This window comes from Bufo bufo, chromosome 2 (assembly GCF_905171765.1).
Source record: "Bufo bufo chromosome 2, aBufBuf1.1, whole genome shotgun sequence".
NCBI classification, from domain to species: Eukaryota; Metazoa; Chordata; class Amphibia; order Anura; family Bufonidae; genus Bufo; species Bufo bufo.
Window position 1 is genome coordinate 648061941 of NC_053390.1, and position 19617 is coordinate 648081557.

General features: G+C 44.0%; 1 protein-coding gene across 2 annotated transcripts in view; it reads left to right on the forward strand.

Moving 5' to 3' along the window:
- The window catches only part of ARHGAP10 (Rho GTPase activating protein 10), a 351925-nt gene that overhangs the window by 149793 nt on the left and 182515 nt on the right, over nucleotides 1-19617 (forward strand). For both annotated transcript variants that reach the window (XM_040418526.1, XM_040418527.1), the window contains exons 16-17: nucleotides 1995-2053; nucleotides 13455-13560. In XM_040418526.1, the coding sequence (XP_040274460.1) occupies nucleotides 1995-2053; nucleotides 13455-13560 (165 nt within the window). The remainder of the gene's footprint in view (nucleotides 1-1994; nucleotides 2054-13454; nucleotides 13561-19617) is intronic.

A 19617-nucleotide genomic window follows, 5' to 3' on the forward strand; every position in this document is an offset into this window, starting at 1 on the left:
GGCATTCTCTATATAGCGCTGGCCATGTGCGGTCCGCAAATTGTGGAACACACGGCCGGTATCCGTGTTTTGCGAATCCGCAATTTATGGACTGCAAAGCACTTACGGTCGTGTGAATGCACCCTAACAAGCTGTTTCTTGCCCATGGCAACCAATCACATCATAGTTTTCATAGACCTATGTTTACCGACCGGTGGCTCCCCAGCTATTGCAAAACTACAACTTCCATTATGCCATGACCTGCAGCCATCAGGCAATGATTGTAGTTGTAGTTTTGCAACAGCTGGAGTGCTACAGGTTGGGGAACATAAGTTTCCCTTATTTTAAATAAAATGAAAGCTGTACTGTGAGTGGGTTGCTATGGGCAACAAACAGTTTGCCTTTTAGACAGCACATGTAGGGAGATTACCACTCTGAATCACAAAGGACCTTATTTTCTGACAACATGCACGAGAAAGCAGACCGAAAACTGTGCTATGATTGGTTCTGTGGGCAAAAATGAAAGCCGTGATTTGTAGCTATGGGCAGTAGTAGTTTGTCTTTTATAAGCAGACTGAAATGCGGGGAAGGTGAGCGGTAGAATGAGAAGCCGTGTATCAGCAGTTACGTTAGTGTATAGTGTATGCACACAACATCAAAAGCACATTACTTACTTACTTACTAAGGGTACTTTCACACTAGCGTTTTTCTTTTCCGGCACTGAGTTTCGTCATAGCGGCTCTATACCGGAAAAGAACTGATCAGTTTCATCCCCATGCATTCTGAATGGAGAGTAATCCGTTCAGGATACATCAGGATGTTTTCAGTTCAGTCACTGAACAGCGTTTTGGACGGAGGAAATACCGCAGCATGCGTCCAAAATTCCAGATCAGTTGCCGGAATGCCGGATCCGTCCTTTATTAAAAATACCTGAATTCCGGATCCGGATTTTGTAAATGTGAACAAATTAAAATGCAATGCATCTGGATCCGTCTACAAATGCTGTCCATTTACATGCAGATTGCCTGATCCGTTGGGCGGTTTCGGCGACGGCACAGCTTGCCGGATCACTCTGCCACAAGTGTGAAAGTAGCCTTAGAACCTGCTGTCATTTAACCTTACATTCTCCATTCTCTTCGTAAATGTGTCTACAGTTTCAGTCCCTACTTTTGCTCAAATTAAGGAAACAATTTACGTTTTTTTACATCAATTTGTGGGCAGCCGCAAGTGGGTGAAGCTGTGGGATGGTGACACCCACTAGAACAGCGAGACTAGGGAGGCACAGGGACGTCACCGTGGTTTCACACCACCCAACTGAATACATAGAATACAGCGACTTTTAAACTAAAAGGAAAATGAAATTAAGGCACTACCCTCATTGTTAAGTCTGAAAAAGCAAGTTTATAATAAAAGAAAAAAAAAAGCACCACAGTGCATCTTTAATATCTTCTGACAGAGTGCACAACATGACACCAAACTGTTAAAAGGTGTCATTTCCTTGAGTGAGATTGAAGAGAATCTGTAAGAAATCAACATTGGGTGACAGAGGCTGTATAACATTGTAATGCCATCTAACCATGAGAGGATCACATTGGTGGGCATGTTATAGAGCCCTTTCTTTGTGGTATCAGCGATCACTTGTACCTCTATTGTAGACTGTAATAGAACAAGATAGCCAATGTGTGATTTTAAAATGTAACTTTGTAATCACCTTTCTAAACACACGTTTACACAGGGCCCTTGATAAATACAGGCTGGAGAGGTCAAGTAAAGCTTCTTATGAAAACTTCTCTCTTAAATCTGTTGTCAAGAGTTCTGGTAAAAGCACATTACATTTCTGTAATTAGTGGTTTATGTAACTTTTTCGAGATGCCTGACATTTAAGGTGAATGAGCACTTGCAGTAATAAATGTACTAATTGTGCTGCGGCAATATGTAGAAATGTTGCATAACCAGTATATATTAAATTAGCTTGACAGGGTTTGTTTTAACTTTGAGCCGTCCTTGTATTTCAGGAGCCTGCCAGAACCACTGATGACATACGAGCTGCATGAACAGTTCATCAATCCTGCCAGTAAATATGCACTTTCTCTAGTATTTGTTTGTTCCTTATCAGTAAGCCTTATGAACAAGCTGATAAAGCCCATACTAAATAGGTTTTGTTGTAGATCTATGTATGTTATAGTGTATGTGCTTAAATCTCTCTCTATATGTACAAACCGGATTCCAAAAAAGTTGAGACACTATACAAATCGTGAATAAAAACTGAATGCAATGATGTGGAGGTGCCAACTTCTAATATTTTATTCAAAATAGAACATAAATCACGGAACAAAAGTTTAAACTGAGAAAATGTACCATTTTAAGAGAAAAATATGTTGAATCTGAATTTTATGGTGTCAACAAATCCCAAAAAAGTTGGGACAAGGCCATTTTCACCACTGTGTGGAATCTCCCCTTCTTCTTACAACAGACGTCTGGGGACCGAGGAGACCAGTTTCTCAAGTTTAGAAATAGGAATGCTCTCCCATTCTTGTCTAATACAGGCCTCTAACTGTTCAATCGTCTTGGGCCTTCTTTGTTGCACCTTCCTCTTTATGATGCGCCAAATGTTCTCTTTAGGTGAAAGATCTGGACTGCAGACTGGCCATTTCAGTACCCGGATCCTTCTCCTACGCAGCCATGATGTTGTGATTGATGCAGAATGTGGTCTGGCATTATCTTGTTGAAAAATGCAGGGTCTTCCCTGAAAGAGATGACGTCTGGATGGGAGCATATGTTGTTCTAGAACCTGAATATATTTTTCTGCATTGATGGTGCCTTTCCAGACATGCAAGCTGCCCATGCCACACGCACTCATGCAACCCCATACCATCAGAGATGCAGGCTTCTGAACTGAGCGTTGATGATAACTTGGGTTGTCCTTGTCCTCTTTGGTCCGGATGACATGGCGTCCCAGATTTCCAAAAAGAACTTTGAATCGTGACTCGTCTGACCACAGAACAGTCTTCCATTTTGCCACACTCCATTTTAAATGATCCCTGGCCCAGTGAAAACGCCTGAGCTTGTGGATCTTGCTTAGGAATGGCTTCTTCTTTGCACTGTAGAGTTTCAGCTGGCAACGGCGGATGGCACGTGGATTGTGTTCACTGACAATGGTTTCTGGAAGTATTCCTGAGCCCATTCTGTGATTTCCTTTACAGTAACATTCCTGTTTGTGGTGCAGTGTCGTTTAAGGCCCCGGAGATCACGGGCATCCAGTATGGTTTTACGGCCTTGACACTTACGCATAGAGATTGTTCCAGATTCTCTGAATCTTCGGATGATGTTATGCACAGTTGATGATGATAGATGCAAAGTCTTTGCAATTTTTCGCTGGGTAACACCTTTCTGATATTGCTCCACTATCTTTCTGCGCAACATTGTGGGAATTGGTGATCCTCTACCCATCTTGGCTTCTGAGAGACACTGCCACTCTGAGAAGCTCTTTTTATACCCAATCATGTTGCCAATTGACCTAATTAGTGTTAATTGGTCTTCCAGCTCTTCGTTATGCTCAAATTTACTTTTTCCAGCCTCTTATTGCTACTTGTCCCAACTTTTTGGGGATTTGTTGACACCGTGAAATTTTGAATCAACGTATTTTTCCTTTAAAATGACACATTTACTCGGATTAAACGTTTGATCTGTCATCTACGTTCTATTACAAATAAAATATTGACATTTGCCATCTCCACATCATTGCATTCAGTTTTTATTCACAATTTGTTTAGTGTCCCAACTTTTTTGGAATCCGGTTTGTGTATATATATTTATATATTACACACACACACACCATATTTATATCCATAACATACAGAAAAACAAAAGAAAATGGTCCTGCAATTTAACCTTTTGATTAACTGCTCATTAAAGGGAATCTGTCACGTCACCCTGATTTTAGACTATTATCCACAGTAATACATGTGTAGAACTGCAGTCCTCTGTTCCCCTGCTGTCAGCACTCAGAGCTGCACTGAAATGCACAGTCCGCACTGCTGCTCTGTTCTAGCATAGTAACATAGTACATAACATAGTACATAAGGCTGAAAAAAGACATTTGTCCATCCAGTTCGGCCTGTTATCCTGCAAGTTGATTCAGAGGAAGGCAAAAAACCCTGTGAGGTAGAAGCCAATTTTCTCCACTTTAGGGGAATAAAAAATTTCTTCCCGACTCCAATCAGAATAACTCCCTGGATCAACGACCCCTCTCTAGTAGCTATAGCCTGTAATATTATTACGCTCTAGAAACACATCCAGCATAATGAAGAGGACTCGTGTGTGCGCTGTCCTGACCATGTATTTCACTGCAGCTCTGACACCAGGGGAGCAGGGCTGTAGGAAAATAATAGTGATCTGGTCTCCATATCTGCAACACTACTCATGTATTACTGTAGATAATGGTCCAAAATCAGGGTGACAGATTTTAAGGTGGCTACCTTTTAGAGAGTTTGCATTGTAGCAGTAGTGGGTCAAATTGTTTGAGACAACTATGAAAAATTGCACTGAAAAGTGGTCATTGAGAGGGGTGGTCTTCTCAAAGAAGATGGCCAGTATGCATAATATATGGTGGGAACTGAGAATCTGTCAGAGGAAATCTGGTCTGCTTAAAGGGGATGTTATTTTGGAGAGGTTTCACTGTGGTGACTGTTGGAGAGCAAGGTTAGGACACTACTTCTAAACTACGTGCAGTTGTCACTACATCTGACAGTTTTCATGAACATGAGTGTCTGAATCATGAAGGACCTAGAACCTTTTGTCTAACCATTAAGGGGTGAAAGATGGTTATTTTTTTTTATTTTTACTAAACAAGTGAGAAGATGATTAGACAAGAGGCTTCAGTCACAGATCTTGTTAAAAATCCATGCAAAATAGTGCCACATGCTATGTTGTTTTGTCCATTAAAATGCCGGGCTTCCTGACACGCCCAATGGATGACATTATAATTAGGGTCCATAGGGCCTGTTTGCTTCCATCATATAATGGACTGGGGCTCCTTTTTTTCTTTCCATTTTTCTGTTCTTACAACAGTACAGACAAAAGAAAAAACTGGTGAGATCTGAATGTAGCCTTGTGCATCCACCCTTGCATCAGGACATACAGTCCTGATCAAAAGTTTAAGACCACTTGAAAAATGGCAAAAAAATCATATTTAGCATGGCTGGATCTTAACAAGGTTCCAAGTAGAGCTTCAACATGCAACAAGAAGAAATGGGAGTGAGACAAAACATTTTTTGAGCATTCAATTTAATGAAAACAACGAATAAACTGAAACAGGCTGTTTTTCAGCTGATCAAAAGTTTAGGACCACACCTACAAAAAAAAACTACCCCCCCCCCCAAAAAAAAGAAAGAAATCCAACTTCCAAACATGAACTCAGTAATGAGTAGCTCCGTCGTTATTGTTTATTACTTCCAAAATTCTTTTGACATGCTTGATGCAAGCGTTTCCATGAGGTGAGTGGGAACATTTCTCCAAGTGGTGAAGACGGCCGCACGAAGGCCATCTACTGTCTGGAACTGTTGTCCATTTTTGTAAACTTCCCTTGCCATCCATCCCCAAAGGTTCTCAATTGGATTTAGATCAGGGGAACACGCAGGATAAGCCAAAAAGTGATGTTATTCTCCTGGGAGAAGTCCCTTGTCCTGCGGGCATTGTGTACTGTAGCGTTGTCCTGTTGAAAAACCCAGTACGTTACCACACAGACGAGGTCCCTGCCATTTATAATTTAAAAAAAAATTAGAATCTGTCACGAGACATTTCTTTACACTCAATATGCCCCTCCTTGATGCAGAAGCAAGCTTTTGGAAGGTGTTTGCTTTTCTTTACAGCCTTCCATATGAAGGGTCCCTTGCCATGAGATAACATTGTCCAAATCTGCCGGTATTGATGGCATCAATAATGTGTATAGAGGCTTCCCAACTGTCCCATGACATTTTGCCAGATTGGGATTTCGAGCTTGTTTGATTTCAAAAGACATTTTGTATTTCAATGGGAATGACATGCAGCTGCCTAAACATTGCTAAAAGTATACAACCTATTTTAAGCCCTCAAATTTGATGTTACAAATAAAAATGCAGAGTAGATGTAAAAGCAAAAAGATCATGTTTCTGAATATACATTTTGTATCCATCTCAGTTGATTGGATCCAGTGAAATTATTTACACATAGTAGTTGGTTACACCTTTATATAACTCGCCATGTGTCTAGGGCTGAAACTATTACTCTACTTTCACACTGGCGTTTTGGCTTTCCGTTTCTGAGATCCGTTCAGGGCTCTCACAAGCGGTCCAAAACTGATCAGTTTTACCATAACGCATTCTGAATGGAAAAGGATTCGCTCAGAATGCATCAGTTTGCCTCCGTTCCGCCTCCATTCCGCTGATGAAACTGAGCCAATTCTGACACACAATCTAAGCCAGGCATCCTCAAACTGCGGCCCTCCAGCTGTTGCAAAACGACAACTCCCAGCATGCCCAAACAGCCTACAGGTATCAGCCTACGGTAGGGCATTGTGGGAGTTGTGGTTTTACAACAGCTGGAGGGCCGCAGTTTGAGGATGCCTGATCTAAGTCAACGGGGACGGAAGCGTTTTCACTGACACAATATGGCACAATAGAAAACGGATCCGTCCCCTATTGACTTTCAGTGGTGTTCAAGACGGATCCGTCTTGGCTATGTTACAGATAATACAAACGGATCGTTCTGATCGGATGCAGACGGTTGTATTATCTGAACAGATCAATCTGTGCAGATCTATGACTGATCTGCACCAAACGCGAGTGTGAAAGTACCCTTATTTGACACAAATATTTATTTATTTTTGCATCGAGTATTCGTTTGTGTCATGTGACCACAGAGCAGGAGTGAAGCGCTTGCTATTACTTACCGCTCCGTGGTCACCCACCGGCCCGTACCGCGCTGCACTTTAAGCCCTGACACATCGTCAGGACATAGTGCACTCATAAGTGCACTATGACCTGACGCTGTGTGACGTCAGGATGGCAGTGCAGCGCGCAGAGAAGAAGACAGAGGAGCTGTGGAGTGGCGCCCCTACAGGAAAGGTAAGCGCTGGCACTTAGGGGGGGGCAAGCTGATGGCACTGGGGGGGCAAGCTGATGGCACTGGGGTGGGGGAGAGCTGAAGGCACAGGGGGAACGGAGCTGATGGCACGGGAGGGAGCTGATGGCACTGGGGGATAGTGGAGATGATGGCACTGGGGGAAACTGATGCAATTGAGCTAATCGCACAGGGGGGAATGAAGGGTGTTGGGGAATGATGGCAGGGGGGCTGATGAGTTTTTATAAAGGAAAACAGTCTATTAATAATTTTTTTCTTATTAGATTACTCGATTAATCGTAAAAATAATCGGTAGAATACTCTATTGCTAAAATAATCGTTTACTGCGGCCCTACAACGATCTGTACTAGTTGCTCAGATAAACAGGTGTTTTCTAACCAAATATAATTTTTTTCACAAAGTATAATGGTATGTGGCTTAGCATTATCCAGAAACAGATGGCCAACAGCCAATGAGGGAAAATCATTTTGCATTGTTACAGCAAATATACAGGAGATAGGCACTAAAGAGTATCAGGCATGCAAATATGCAAAGTCCTGAGCAGAATTCAAATGAACTGTGACATTATAAACTAAAGTAAAAAGTCCCACAACATTGAAACATACCTCAAGGAAATGTAGTAGATTACCAGAAATGATGGCATATCTTTCTGTGGACTGACTTGATGTTGTTTCTAGGGGGAAAAAAATGAAAAGTGAAAAGCAAATGCTTTTTACATAATTCTAGACAGTCCCTTTAAACAGGATGTGTCACCTCTCCTGACATGTCTGTTTTAGTAACTATGACATTTTTTGAACTATAAGACGCACATTCTTTTCCCCCAAAGCAGCAGTGCGTCTTAAGAACCAAATGTTAATGACTGCTTCCATTATGGAAGCGATCATTAGCATGCGGTAGTCACAGGGAGGTGAGGGCAGCACTGTGCTGGCTGTACTCACATTCCCTAGTCTTCTAGGGACTGTGTCCTGACCGCGCAGATCATCAGGAAGTAGTGCACATAGGCACGCACAATGACCTAACGCTGTGCACCTTAAAGGGACACTGACAGGCCCTATAAACATATTTAGTTATTCCTATGCAGTCATAGATCTATTAAAGTGTATTCCAATGATATAAGAGTACCCCCTGTCTGCATTGTAAACCATTTAAAAACAACTTTATATTCATCTGTCAATCACATTTCTTTATGCCCAAGGGGCGTTTTTTCTCATACCTTTGTGCCCAGCCGCGCCTCAACTGTCGATTCCTACCGCCGCCCAGCTCATTATTATTCACTGCGCTGGGCGGCTCTTACATTCCCCGATCCTGTCAGTTCCCGCGCATGCCCGATAGAGACTTATGGGCATCGGCCTCAATCGGACCATCTGCGCATGTGCCGGCACCCTCCCAAGCCTGTAATTGAATGCGCCTGCGTCCGATCTCTCCTCCAAGGCACTCGTATCCAGCGCTTCAGAGCGCTGATGTCATTAGAAATTCAGATAGTTAATTCGCCTGCGCCGGCCAAGAAACTTTTCTCTCCGCTGACAGGATCGGGGAAATGTAAGAGCCGCCCAGCGCAGTGAATAATAATAAGCCGGGCGGCGGTAGGAATCGACAGTTGAGGCGCGGCTGGGCACAAAGGTATGAAAAAAAACGCCCCTTGGGCATAAAGAAATGTGATTGACAGATGAATATAAAGTTGTTTTTACATGGTTTACAATGCGGACTCGGGGTACTCTTATATATTTGGAATACACTTTAATAGATCTTTGACTGTATAGGAATAACTAAATATGTTTATAGGGCCTGTCAGTGTCCCTTTAAAGGTCACAGTACACAGCGGAACCCAGAAAACTCAATGGAGCGGTGAGTCCTGGATCAGCAGTGCCATCCGAAGCAAACAAGTTAAGTTTATTTCCATTTTTTTGTAACATCTGATCTGAGGTCTGATGGGGGCTGGGGGTCCGATCTGAGGCTGACTGGGGGTGGGGGTCCAATCTGAGGCAGATAGGGTCTGATCTGAGTCTGATGGGGGCTGGGGGTTCTGATTAGGGGCTGATCTAAGGCTGATGTAGGCTGGGGGGGTCTGATCTGAGGCTGATTAGGGGTCTGATCTGAGGCTTATGGGGTCTGATTGGGGGTCTGATCTGAGTCTGAAGGGTGCTGGGGGTTCTGATTGAGGGCTGAGCTGAGGCTGATTAGGGGTCTGATGGAGGCTGGGGGGTCTGATGGAGGTCTGGTCTGAGGATGATGGAGACTGGGGGGTGTGATGTGAGGCTGATAGAGCTTGGGGGTCTGATTTTGGGGTCTAATCTGAGGTCTGATGAAGAATGGTGGTCTGATTTGGAGGACTGATGGGGATCTGATTTGAGGTCTGATGAAGAATGGGTATCAGATTTGGTGGTCTGCTCTGAGGTCTGAGGTATTTTTTATATTTTCAGCCTCCAAATCCTCTGTGCGTTGTATAGTCCAAAACAGGGTATTTGCATTCCCCGTGTAATAACCATTCTGGAGCACATTTTCATATAACTGTGCCGTGCCATTCCTCTATCAGTCCTCCTAGAGGTTTGTGAATGAATTGTCAGCAGTCAGCAATAAAAGTCCAGCGGTGTTACCAGTTGGGGGTGTGTCCATTTGCAGTCGGCTGCTATCCAATTAGTGCTGCCAGTGTCAGACTGTGAAGTGACACAACCTCAGCTGGTAACACCCAGCCGGACCTTTATTACAGACTGCTGGCTTTCAGGAGACGTGACAGGTCCTCTTTAAAGGTGGTATCCCATGAGTAAAGTAAAAAATGAAAATCAAACATCATATAGTACATGACAATTTGACAAAGCTAGACCTCACATGGATGCAGAGTTCTCCCCATTCATTGCTCTGCTAGATTTATATCAAGCTGGCAGCTCAAGGGGAGTGTCCTTTCTGTTGCAGCTCAGGAGACATGTCCTTTATTCTGGAGCTCTCTCTCCCTATCACAGCACTACAAAGCGCTTCCATGGGATTTCAGTCCGTGCCTCCACACGGTACGGAACATATCTTGTGGATCACAGATCCATATCTTGTGGACCGCATCTGCAAAAAGCGTTCACCCAGCCGACACACGTGCATTGTGGACCGCTTTTGTGATCTGTAGCACGGGCAAGGGGCACACATGCTCGTGTGCATGAACCCTTTAAAATATCTTTGTATGATCCTTGTAGACACTTCTGCGCTATAAATTTATATAGTTTTAACACATTTTACATACTTTCCTAGTACCCTGGGTATTTTAATAATCAAATTATGTTGTTTATTGACCTGGATAGATTTCAACAGAATGAGGAAGAAATGTGATGTGGATAGAATGATGCGTTTTGTGTCTGAATCAGTATTTGATTTACCTTCCAGCCTTTCTTTATTTCAACAAATGACCTGCATTGAGTTTATAGAAAGTATCGTGCTGTGCATTGCTAGTTATCAATCATTTTTATATTTACCTGTAAAAGTCATTCTGACCCTTATTCCAGGTGCAAGTGTCCATACGTTTTGTGTTACTAACAATCTTGATATAAAACACATAAATAGTGATTGCTTTTCCTCAAAATATATCAATATAAAATACATTGATGAACATACACTTTTAAATGGGTTTTCTCATCTTCAACATATAACATAATGTTCTGATCGATTTGTTTTCCACCTCTTGTCCACTGACCCCTGTCCTGTGTGGTGATGGGATGACCGGCTTCCATTAGCATGACCGTTATATTCCACAGATACTTGCCATTTTGAAAATCCCACACACTATTACTGGTCTCTTGCAAGCCAATGAAAAGAATGTAGTTGCTAGGCAATACATCCCTAGTAACTGACTGTCGATTGTGACTCTTCTATGTACACCTTTTGGGGGCATTTTTTATTTTTTTATTTTTTACTACACTGTACTCATTTTGAGCTGAATATCTGTTTTTAAATTGGTCTTTATTAGGGTACTTTCACAATTGCGGCAGAGGATTCCGGCAGGCAGTTGCGTCGCCGGAACTGCCTGCCCGATCCGTCAAAGCGTATGCAAACTGATGGCATTTGTCAGACGGATCAGGATCCTGATCCGTCTGACAAATGCATTGAAATGCCAGATCCGGCATTTATTTTATTTTTTTGCGGCCTGAGCATGCGCAGACGCAAAAACTGATCCATTAATGCATTTCAATGGGAAAAATGCCGGATCTGGCAAGTGTTCCAGAATTAGGGTACTTTCACACTAGTGTTTTTCTTTTCCGGAGCTGAGTTCCGTCCTAGGGGCTCAAATCCGGAAAAGAACTGATCAGTTTTATCCTAATGCATTCTGAATGGAGAGTAATCCGTTCAGGATGCATCAGGATGTCTTCAGTTCAGTCTTTTTGACTGATCAGTCTTTTCAGAAAAACGTAGCATGTTGTATTTTTACCTCCGGCCAAAAATCCTGAACACTTTGACTGAACGCCGGATCCGGTCTTTTTCCCATTGACTTGCATTAACGCCGGATCCGTCGCTGTGTGTTCAGTCAAACCGGATCCGGCTTTTGCATGTTAAACCCGAAAAATGTGAAAAAAAAGTTAAAGTCCATAAATGGCGGATCCGTTTTTTCCAATGCATTTTTTCATTGTGATCAAAATCCTGATCAGGATTCAAATGTAATCCGTTTCCCCACGTTTTTACGGATCCGGCGGGCAGTTCCGGTGTCTGAATTGAACGCCGGATTAAAACAACGCTAGTGTGAAAGTCGCCTTATGGACGGAGATAAAACCGCAGCATGCCTGAAAAGGCAAAAAGACTGAACTGAAGACATCCTGATGCATCCTGAACGGAATGCTCTCCATTCAGAATGCATTAGGATAAAACTGATCAGTTCTTTTCCGGTATTGAGCCCCTAGGACGGAACTCAGTGCCGGAAAAGAATAACGCTAGTGTGAAAGTACCCTTAAAAATTTGGAGCCCCTTTCTCTTTACAGCCTTGAGATTCTCTAGTAGCATGCTCTTTATTTTTACTGTGTTCTGTCAGGCAGGCTTCTTATCTCTGACCTCTTAAAAAATTTTATTCCCCTAAAGTGGGGAAAATTGGCTTCTACCTCACAGTTTTTTTTTTTACCTTCCTCTGGATCAACTTGCAGGATGACAGGCCGAACTGGATGGACAAATGTCTTTTTTCGGCCTTATGTACTATGTTACTCATTATAGCTCAATTCTTATCTTACTGATAAGACTGCGGCTTACCTAAAGGTGAATTTATAATCCCAGAGAATCGGGCAGGTTATCAGGAATGACCGTTGTCGTTCCCGACAATCTGACCATGTAAATGTACCGCTGTTCACCCAATGAACGAGTCATTTCTGCAAGCAGCAGATTATGTGGTATAAACAGTGGTTCAGAAACCATGAGTAGAAATTACTCGTCCTCATACAGTCTAGAAGATCGCTGCATATAAATGCAATGGTCTCCACTGAACGAGCAGCTAACTGAAGAGTTCCTTCCTGACAATTGGCCGCTCAGTCGGCCCGTGTAAATCCACCTTTAGTAGTTATGACCTTTTAGTAATTTAGAGATAAAGGTTATTAGATTCACACAGCTAGACAGTTAACCTTTTTTGACAGAACAGCATAATATTTTTAATAAAAAAACAATTTAAGGCTACTTTCACACTAGCGTTCTGCTGTCCGCTCGTGAGCTCCGTTTGAAGGGGCTCACGAGCGGAGCAGAACGCTTCCGTCCAGCCCTGATGCAGTCTGAATGGATGCGGATCCGCTCAGACTGCATCAGTCTGGCGGCGTTCAGCCTCCGCTCCGCTCGCCTCCGCACGGCCAGGCGGACAGCTGAACGCTGCTTGCAGCGTTCGGGTGTCCGCCTGGCCGTGCGGAGGCGTGCGGATCCGTCCAGACTTACAATGTAAGTCAATGGGAACGGATCCGCTTGAAGATGACACCATATGGCTCAATCTTCAAGCGGATCCGTCCCCCATTGACTTTACATTGAAAGTCTGAACGGATCCGCTCAGGCTACTTTCGCACTTAGAAATTTTTCTAAGTAATTAATGCAGACGGATCCGTACTGAACGGAGCCTCCGTCTGCATTAATATGATCGGATCCGTTCAGAACGGATCCGATCAAGCGCTAGTGTGAAAGTAGCCTAAGAAATGATTTTAGCCCGAAATGAGTAAAATGCAATCATTAAAAAATTGCCCTCGAAAAGTATGCATAGCCTTTAAGAGATATACACACAGTTCATTGACCAGTCAACCCATATGATCTGGTCAGATGCATGACAACAATGGTAGCTGTACAGTATGTGTACATGTGTTAGTGTGTTACTGTACTTGATATCTTGAACAATAAATATGTTTTTCTGACTTTTCCCCCCACAGAAAGTGGAAGTCCGGAGTCTCGAGTGAATGCTATTCATTTTTTAGTTTACAAACTTCCTGAGAAAAATAAAGAAATGCTTCATCTTTTCATTAAACACCTAGCAAAGTAAGCATGGTATCATTTGCCATTTTTATTAGTGCTTTTGCTGTTTTTGGTATGTTATTAACACTATAGATATTAACCAATTGCTAATTTAAAGCTAGACCACTTGATTGGCATTGGTTGCAAAAATTTGACTGCAAGTTCCCTTCTTAACCACTTGCAGATGGCCCATAAACTAGATCAGTCCAGGCAGCCAATATTTAGAGAGGCTCTGTCACCAGGATCAAACCTAATACACCATTATGCTGATTAAAATGATACCTTTCTTTTGTCTGTACGATAAATAGCTGCAGAGAAATATGTTTTTATATGCAAATGATAATTTCGAGCACCAGGAGATGCAGCTGAATCGTTTAAGCACTGACCTCAGCCTGCTGTCTAGTCCTGTCAATCAGGAGGAAGGGGCGTGTGCAGAGGACAGGGGGTTTTACAAAGCAGTGCTCAAATGATTCAGCTCTGCCTCCTGGTGCTCGAAATTCTCATTTGCATATGAATAACAACAACTGGTCAGTCTGCAGCATTGCTCGCATGTTCCTGAATAATCTTAAATGCATATTTTAAACATTCAGGTTACCTTTTAGTAGCACATATGATTCAATAGATTTCAGTTTTTCCTGCATCAGACTTTCACCACACCTCAGTCAAATACAAAATGCAGGTCCTCTAGTCAGATGATTGCTGCTCACAGTTCCTTTGGTTCAAATGATACCTTCAATTCTTTATTAACATATATCCATGTGTTCTGCCATCACAAATCTGCAACATTGCAGCAACTGAGTAGTGTAATTATAGCTACCATGTGCTATTCACTTAAATGAGCGCTGCATTCTCTTCAAACAGGTGATCGGCAGAGGTGCCGGCAGTTGGATCTTGCTGATCTGATATTGATGACCTATGGATGGGTCATCAATATCGGAAAACCGGACAACCCTTAAAATAAAACTCGAGCACCAGCTGTAATTCATCTTCCAAGAAATGTGATAAAATAACAAAAGAAGTCATGATTTCCACTTTGTTCCCCTGCCACTTCCAGCGCCGCGCTTAGGTCCTTCATGGCTGTAGCGGTGACGTTCCATACACACAGGTCATAATGCAGCAAATTACTGGCCCCAGCACTATACAGGACAAACAGTAGCACAGTGGACCAGAGTGTGATACTCTAATCAGCAGGGGAGAAAATTTGTAAGCATAGTTTCTTCTGTTATTGTAGGACATTTCTTGGAGACTGAATTACAGCTGCCGCCTGAGTTTTATTCAACTCAGAAAACCCCTTTAAGCATTAAATACCATAAATGCCTGATAAGCGAGAGACCATCACTTATTGGAAGAATGTAGTTCCAGTAACCCTTGTTTGCCAATTCCAAACCACCGCATGCTTCACTGAATTCAGGGTGGAACCCATGCATATTAGCTATTTAAGTTATAGCCAGACCCAAATGTTTAGGATAGGAATGCACCTTATAGTGGTTCTTCAGGAATACTGGGTTTTTACCTAGTGCCCGCAGCCTGCCTTCTTAAAAGGGTTCTGCAGTTTGTTTAAACTGATGATCTATCCTCTGGATAGATCATCAGTATCTGACCGGCGGGGGTCTGACACCCGGGACCCCCGCCGATCATCTTTTTGAAAAGGCAGCGGCGCTCCAGCAGCGCCGCGGCCTTCTCACTGTATCACTAGTATCAATGGCCTGGGCGGGGCTAAGCTCCATTCAAGTGATACAAGTCGTGATGTCACTGGGCCAGCGGTAAACAGTGAGAAGGCCGCGGCGCTGCTGGAGCGCCGCTGCCTTCTCAAACAGCTGATCGGCAGGGGTCCCTGATGATCTATCTAGAGGATAGATTATCAGTTTAAACAAACTGCAGAACCCATTTAAATAAGATTCATACTTATCTGCTCCACGCTGCGCTGATCCTCTTAGCTGCTTCTGCTGTCCCTTACTTGTTTTCTTCCAGTGCATGGGCATACTAACATGTTCCACTGCAGCCAGTGACTGGCTTCAGCGGTGACATCCTGCTTGTGGTCACATCACCACTGAAGCCAGTCATTGGCTGCAGTGGAGCTTGTGACCATGCCCATGCACCACTGGAGGAAGACAAGCCAGGGACCAGAATGTGGACACAGTGGAGGCAGCACGGTGGACCAAGGTGGCAGGGAGCAGATAATTATGAATCTTCTATATAAGGAGGAGTTAAAACTGTGGGTAAAAACTCAGTATTCCTGGATTTTAGCACTGGAAGCACAATTGCTTGTTTTATTTATTATTATATCATTGACAGCATATGTAATTCTTACTTTTTTCACAGGTTTATCATCCTCTTAGAAAGTGTGTATTTATTTTATGCATTTATATAGCTCTACTATGTTCTGCAGCACTTTACAGACATTAGCATCAAGCTGTCCCCAATGAGGCTCACAATCTAAGAATAAAATTAGACTTAAAGGAAATCTGTCACCACATACCTTGAAATAAATCCAGCTGACATTGAAGATGAGCGCTTGGGAGCTGGATTTAACCTCATTTGTCCCATATTGATTGATGGTCCCAGTCCAGAGAGATAAACAATTTGATATCATGCAAATTAGCTCCTTGGTGCTACAAGGGGGATGTTGTTGCACTCGGAGTTCTGCTCCGTACTCCTTGCTTCGAGATTTCAGGGCCAGGCAAAATTACCTCTAGTCTTCCTGGCACTGGAAAGCGAATGGTGCAACAGCAAAGCCCTCTTTGCACCAAGGGGCTAAATTACAGAATATAAAGTTGCTTATATCTTTGGAGTGGGACCACTAATCACAGTGGGACAAATGGGGTTGGATTCAGCTTCTAAGCACACATCTTCAGTGTCAGCTGGATTTATGTCAAGTTTTTGGTGACCGAATCTCTTTGAAGTGTAACAGTTGTTTGAGGGAATTTCTCAGAATGAGCTGCCATGTGTGTACATGATGAAAAACACTGTTGCTGACATTATATGTCTTGCATCCTGCCTTTTTACCAGGTTTCATTCTGCAATCTCTCTGCAAAGATTTTTCCGAGTTAGTTGGCTAACACTAGTTGGTTTCATGTCTGCCCATTCACAGCACATGGGTAAACAGGATAATCTCTCCCTAAGGCTACTTTCACACTAGCGTTTTAGTTTTCCGGTATTGAGATCCGTCATAGGGGCTCAATACCGGAAAAAAACGCTCCAGTTTTGTCCCCATTCATTGTCAATGGGGACAAAACTGAACAGAATGAAATGCTCCGTTTGGTTACTTTCCCATACCGGAGCACGTTGTAGTTTGCTTTCCGTCCTGGGATGTGGAACAAGACAGATCCGGCATGACCCCCAAAGCAAGTCGATGGGGATGGATCTGTTTTCTCTGCGACAATCTGCCACAATAGAAAACGGATCCGTCCCCTATTGACTTTCAATGGAGTTCATGACGGATCCGTCTTGGCTATGTTAAAGATAATACAACGCTAGTGTGAAATAGGGGTGGGCGATATAGACGATATAGGCAATATGCAATATAAATTTGTGCCACGATATGGATTTTGAGCATATCTCCTATATCGCCGGACCGCGATATGATCGCGCTCTCTGCGCGCACCATGTTCTCCTGAGCCGACACACTGGGCACAGTGGAGAAGGAGAGAGTCCCTCCCTCCCCACTGTGCGCGGCTGCCGCTGACCACCAATGACAAAAGAAGAGGAGGGGAGGGACTGACAGTAAATCATTGAGTTTTCACGATCTCAGTGAGCGGGTGAAAACTCAAATCCGATGGTATATTCTAACCCCCAGGCGTTCCCATGGTGACAGGGACGCTTGCCTGGGGGTTAGAATATACAGGGCCACGCCGCTGACAGTAGAACATTTAAAAACTAATCAGTAACTTTAACTTTATTCATTGGTGATCTCTTTACTGTATACCTTACTAGGTCTTAGCTCCGATAACAGCAGGCAGTGCGGGCGGGCGGCGCTCACTCACTGACGTCACGCGCCTGCTCCTCCCACTAGGCGGCGCAGGCGCGTGACGTCAGTGAGTGAGCGCCGCCCGCCCGCACTGCCTGCTGTTATCGGAGCTAAGACCTAGTAAGGTATACAGTAAAGAGATCACCAATGAATAAAGTTAAAGTTACTGATTAGTTTTTAAATGTATTCCTGTGAGCGTCGGGGGGGGGGGGGGATCTGTGGATGGCACCGTTTAGGGGAGGGGGGGGATCTGTGGATGGCACCGTTTAGGGGAGGGGGGGGAATCTGTGGATGGCACCGTTTAGGGGAGGGGGGGGGATCTGTGGATGGCACCGTTTAGGGGAGGGGGGGGGATCTGTGGATGGCACCGTTTAGGGGAGGGGGGGGGGATCTGTGGATGGCACCATTTAGGGGAGGGGGGGTCTGTGGATGGCACCGTTTAGGGGAGGGGGGGGGGATCTGTGGATGGCACCGTTTAGGGGAGGGGGGGATCTGTGGATGGCACCGTTTAGGGGAGGGGGGGGATCTGTGGATGGCACCGTTTAGGGGAGGGGGGGGATCTGTGGATGGCACCGTTTAGGGGAGGGGGGGGTCTGTGGATGGCACCGTTTAGGGGAGGGGGGGGGATCTGTGGATGGCACCGTTTAGGGGAGGGGGGGGATCTGTGGATGGCACCGTTTAGGGGAGGGGGGGGGGTCTGTGGATGGCACCGTTTAGGGGAGGGGGGGATCTGGGGATGGCACCGTTTAGGGGAGGGGGGGGGATCTGGGGATGGCACCGTTTAGGGGAGGGAGGATCTGTGGATGGCACCGTTTAGGGGAGGGGGATCAGCTCCCTGCTGCTGTATGCACAAAGCACAGGGCTGCAGGGAGAGTGTAAAGTCCTATTCACCCTAATAGAGCTCTATTAGGGTGAATATGACAAGGGTTCTACGTTCTAGCCCTTAAGGAGACTAATAGTTATTAAATAAAAAGTAAAAAAAAGTTTAAACACGCCCCCCCCCCCCCCCCCAATAAAGAAAACAATATATCGTGATATATATCGCATATCGCACATGCTTAAAATTATATCGCAATATAGATTTTAGGCCATATCGCCCACCCCTAGTGTGAAAGTAGCCTAACTCTGTTTATCGCAGAAGCAGCAGCAGCAGTAGTGGAAGACATATGGCAGAACCAAGCAGTTTAGATGTAAATCAAGCTGTTAAGTTAGACAGTAAATCACTTACAAATCGGTAGCAGTCTCTCTGCTCCTGCCTGTCTCAAGCAACCCTCCCCCTTCCTCATCCCCTCTCTATAGACTTATATTTAATATGATCCTTCAGTGAGCAGGCAGCCTGTGTTCACTGAAGATGTGTCTGAACAATGAATTTAGAGTTACTAAGGAGGAGGGACAGCAGGACAGGAGCCTGATAAATAGGACAAACAAGCATCTTTATAACAATAGCTTGTACTATTCATTTATGGAAAGAAAACAAAATGACAGCTACTGTTTAATGAAACAAGAAGCATTACCTAGTTCATCTGTGTGAGAGTCTAGCGGAAAAAGTCCAAACACAGCTCATTTGTATCATTGTACTCTTATTATTGCAATATTGCGGACTCCCAGAATCAGGACCCTGGTGTTTATACCAGTCACCCATAAAGCAGCTAACTGCAGCAGTGTGTAAAGAGTCCATAAAGCCAGAGTAATGGAACAAAAGTCACTTGAAACAAAGGCAAAACAAAGCTCAGAGTAAGGGTGCATTCACAAGACCATAAGGCCCCTTTCACACGGGCGAGAATTCTGTGCGGGTGCAATGCATGAGGTGAACACATTGCACCCGCACTGAATGAGGTGAACACATTGCACCCGAACTGAATCCGGACCCATTCACTTCAATGGGGCTGTTCAGATGAGTGTTGATTTTCACGCATCACTTGTGCGTTGCGTGAAAAATCGCAGCATGTTCTATATTCTGCGTTTTTCACGCAACGCAGGCCCCATAGAAATGAATGGGTTTGCGTGAAATCGCAAGCATCCACAAGCAAGTGCGGATGCGGTGTGATTTTCACGAATGGTTGCTAGAAGATGATGTAAGTAAACGGATAAAAGTCAATTTACTGTATTATTTT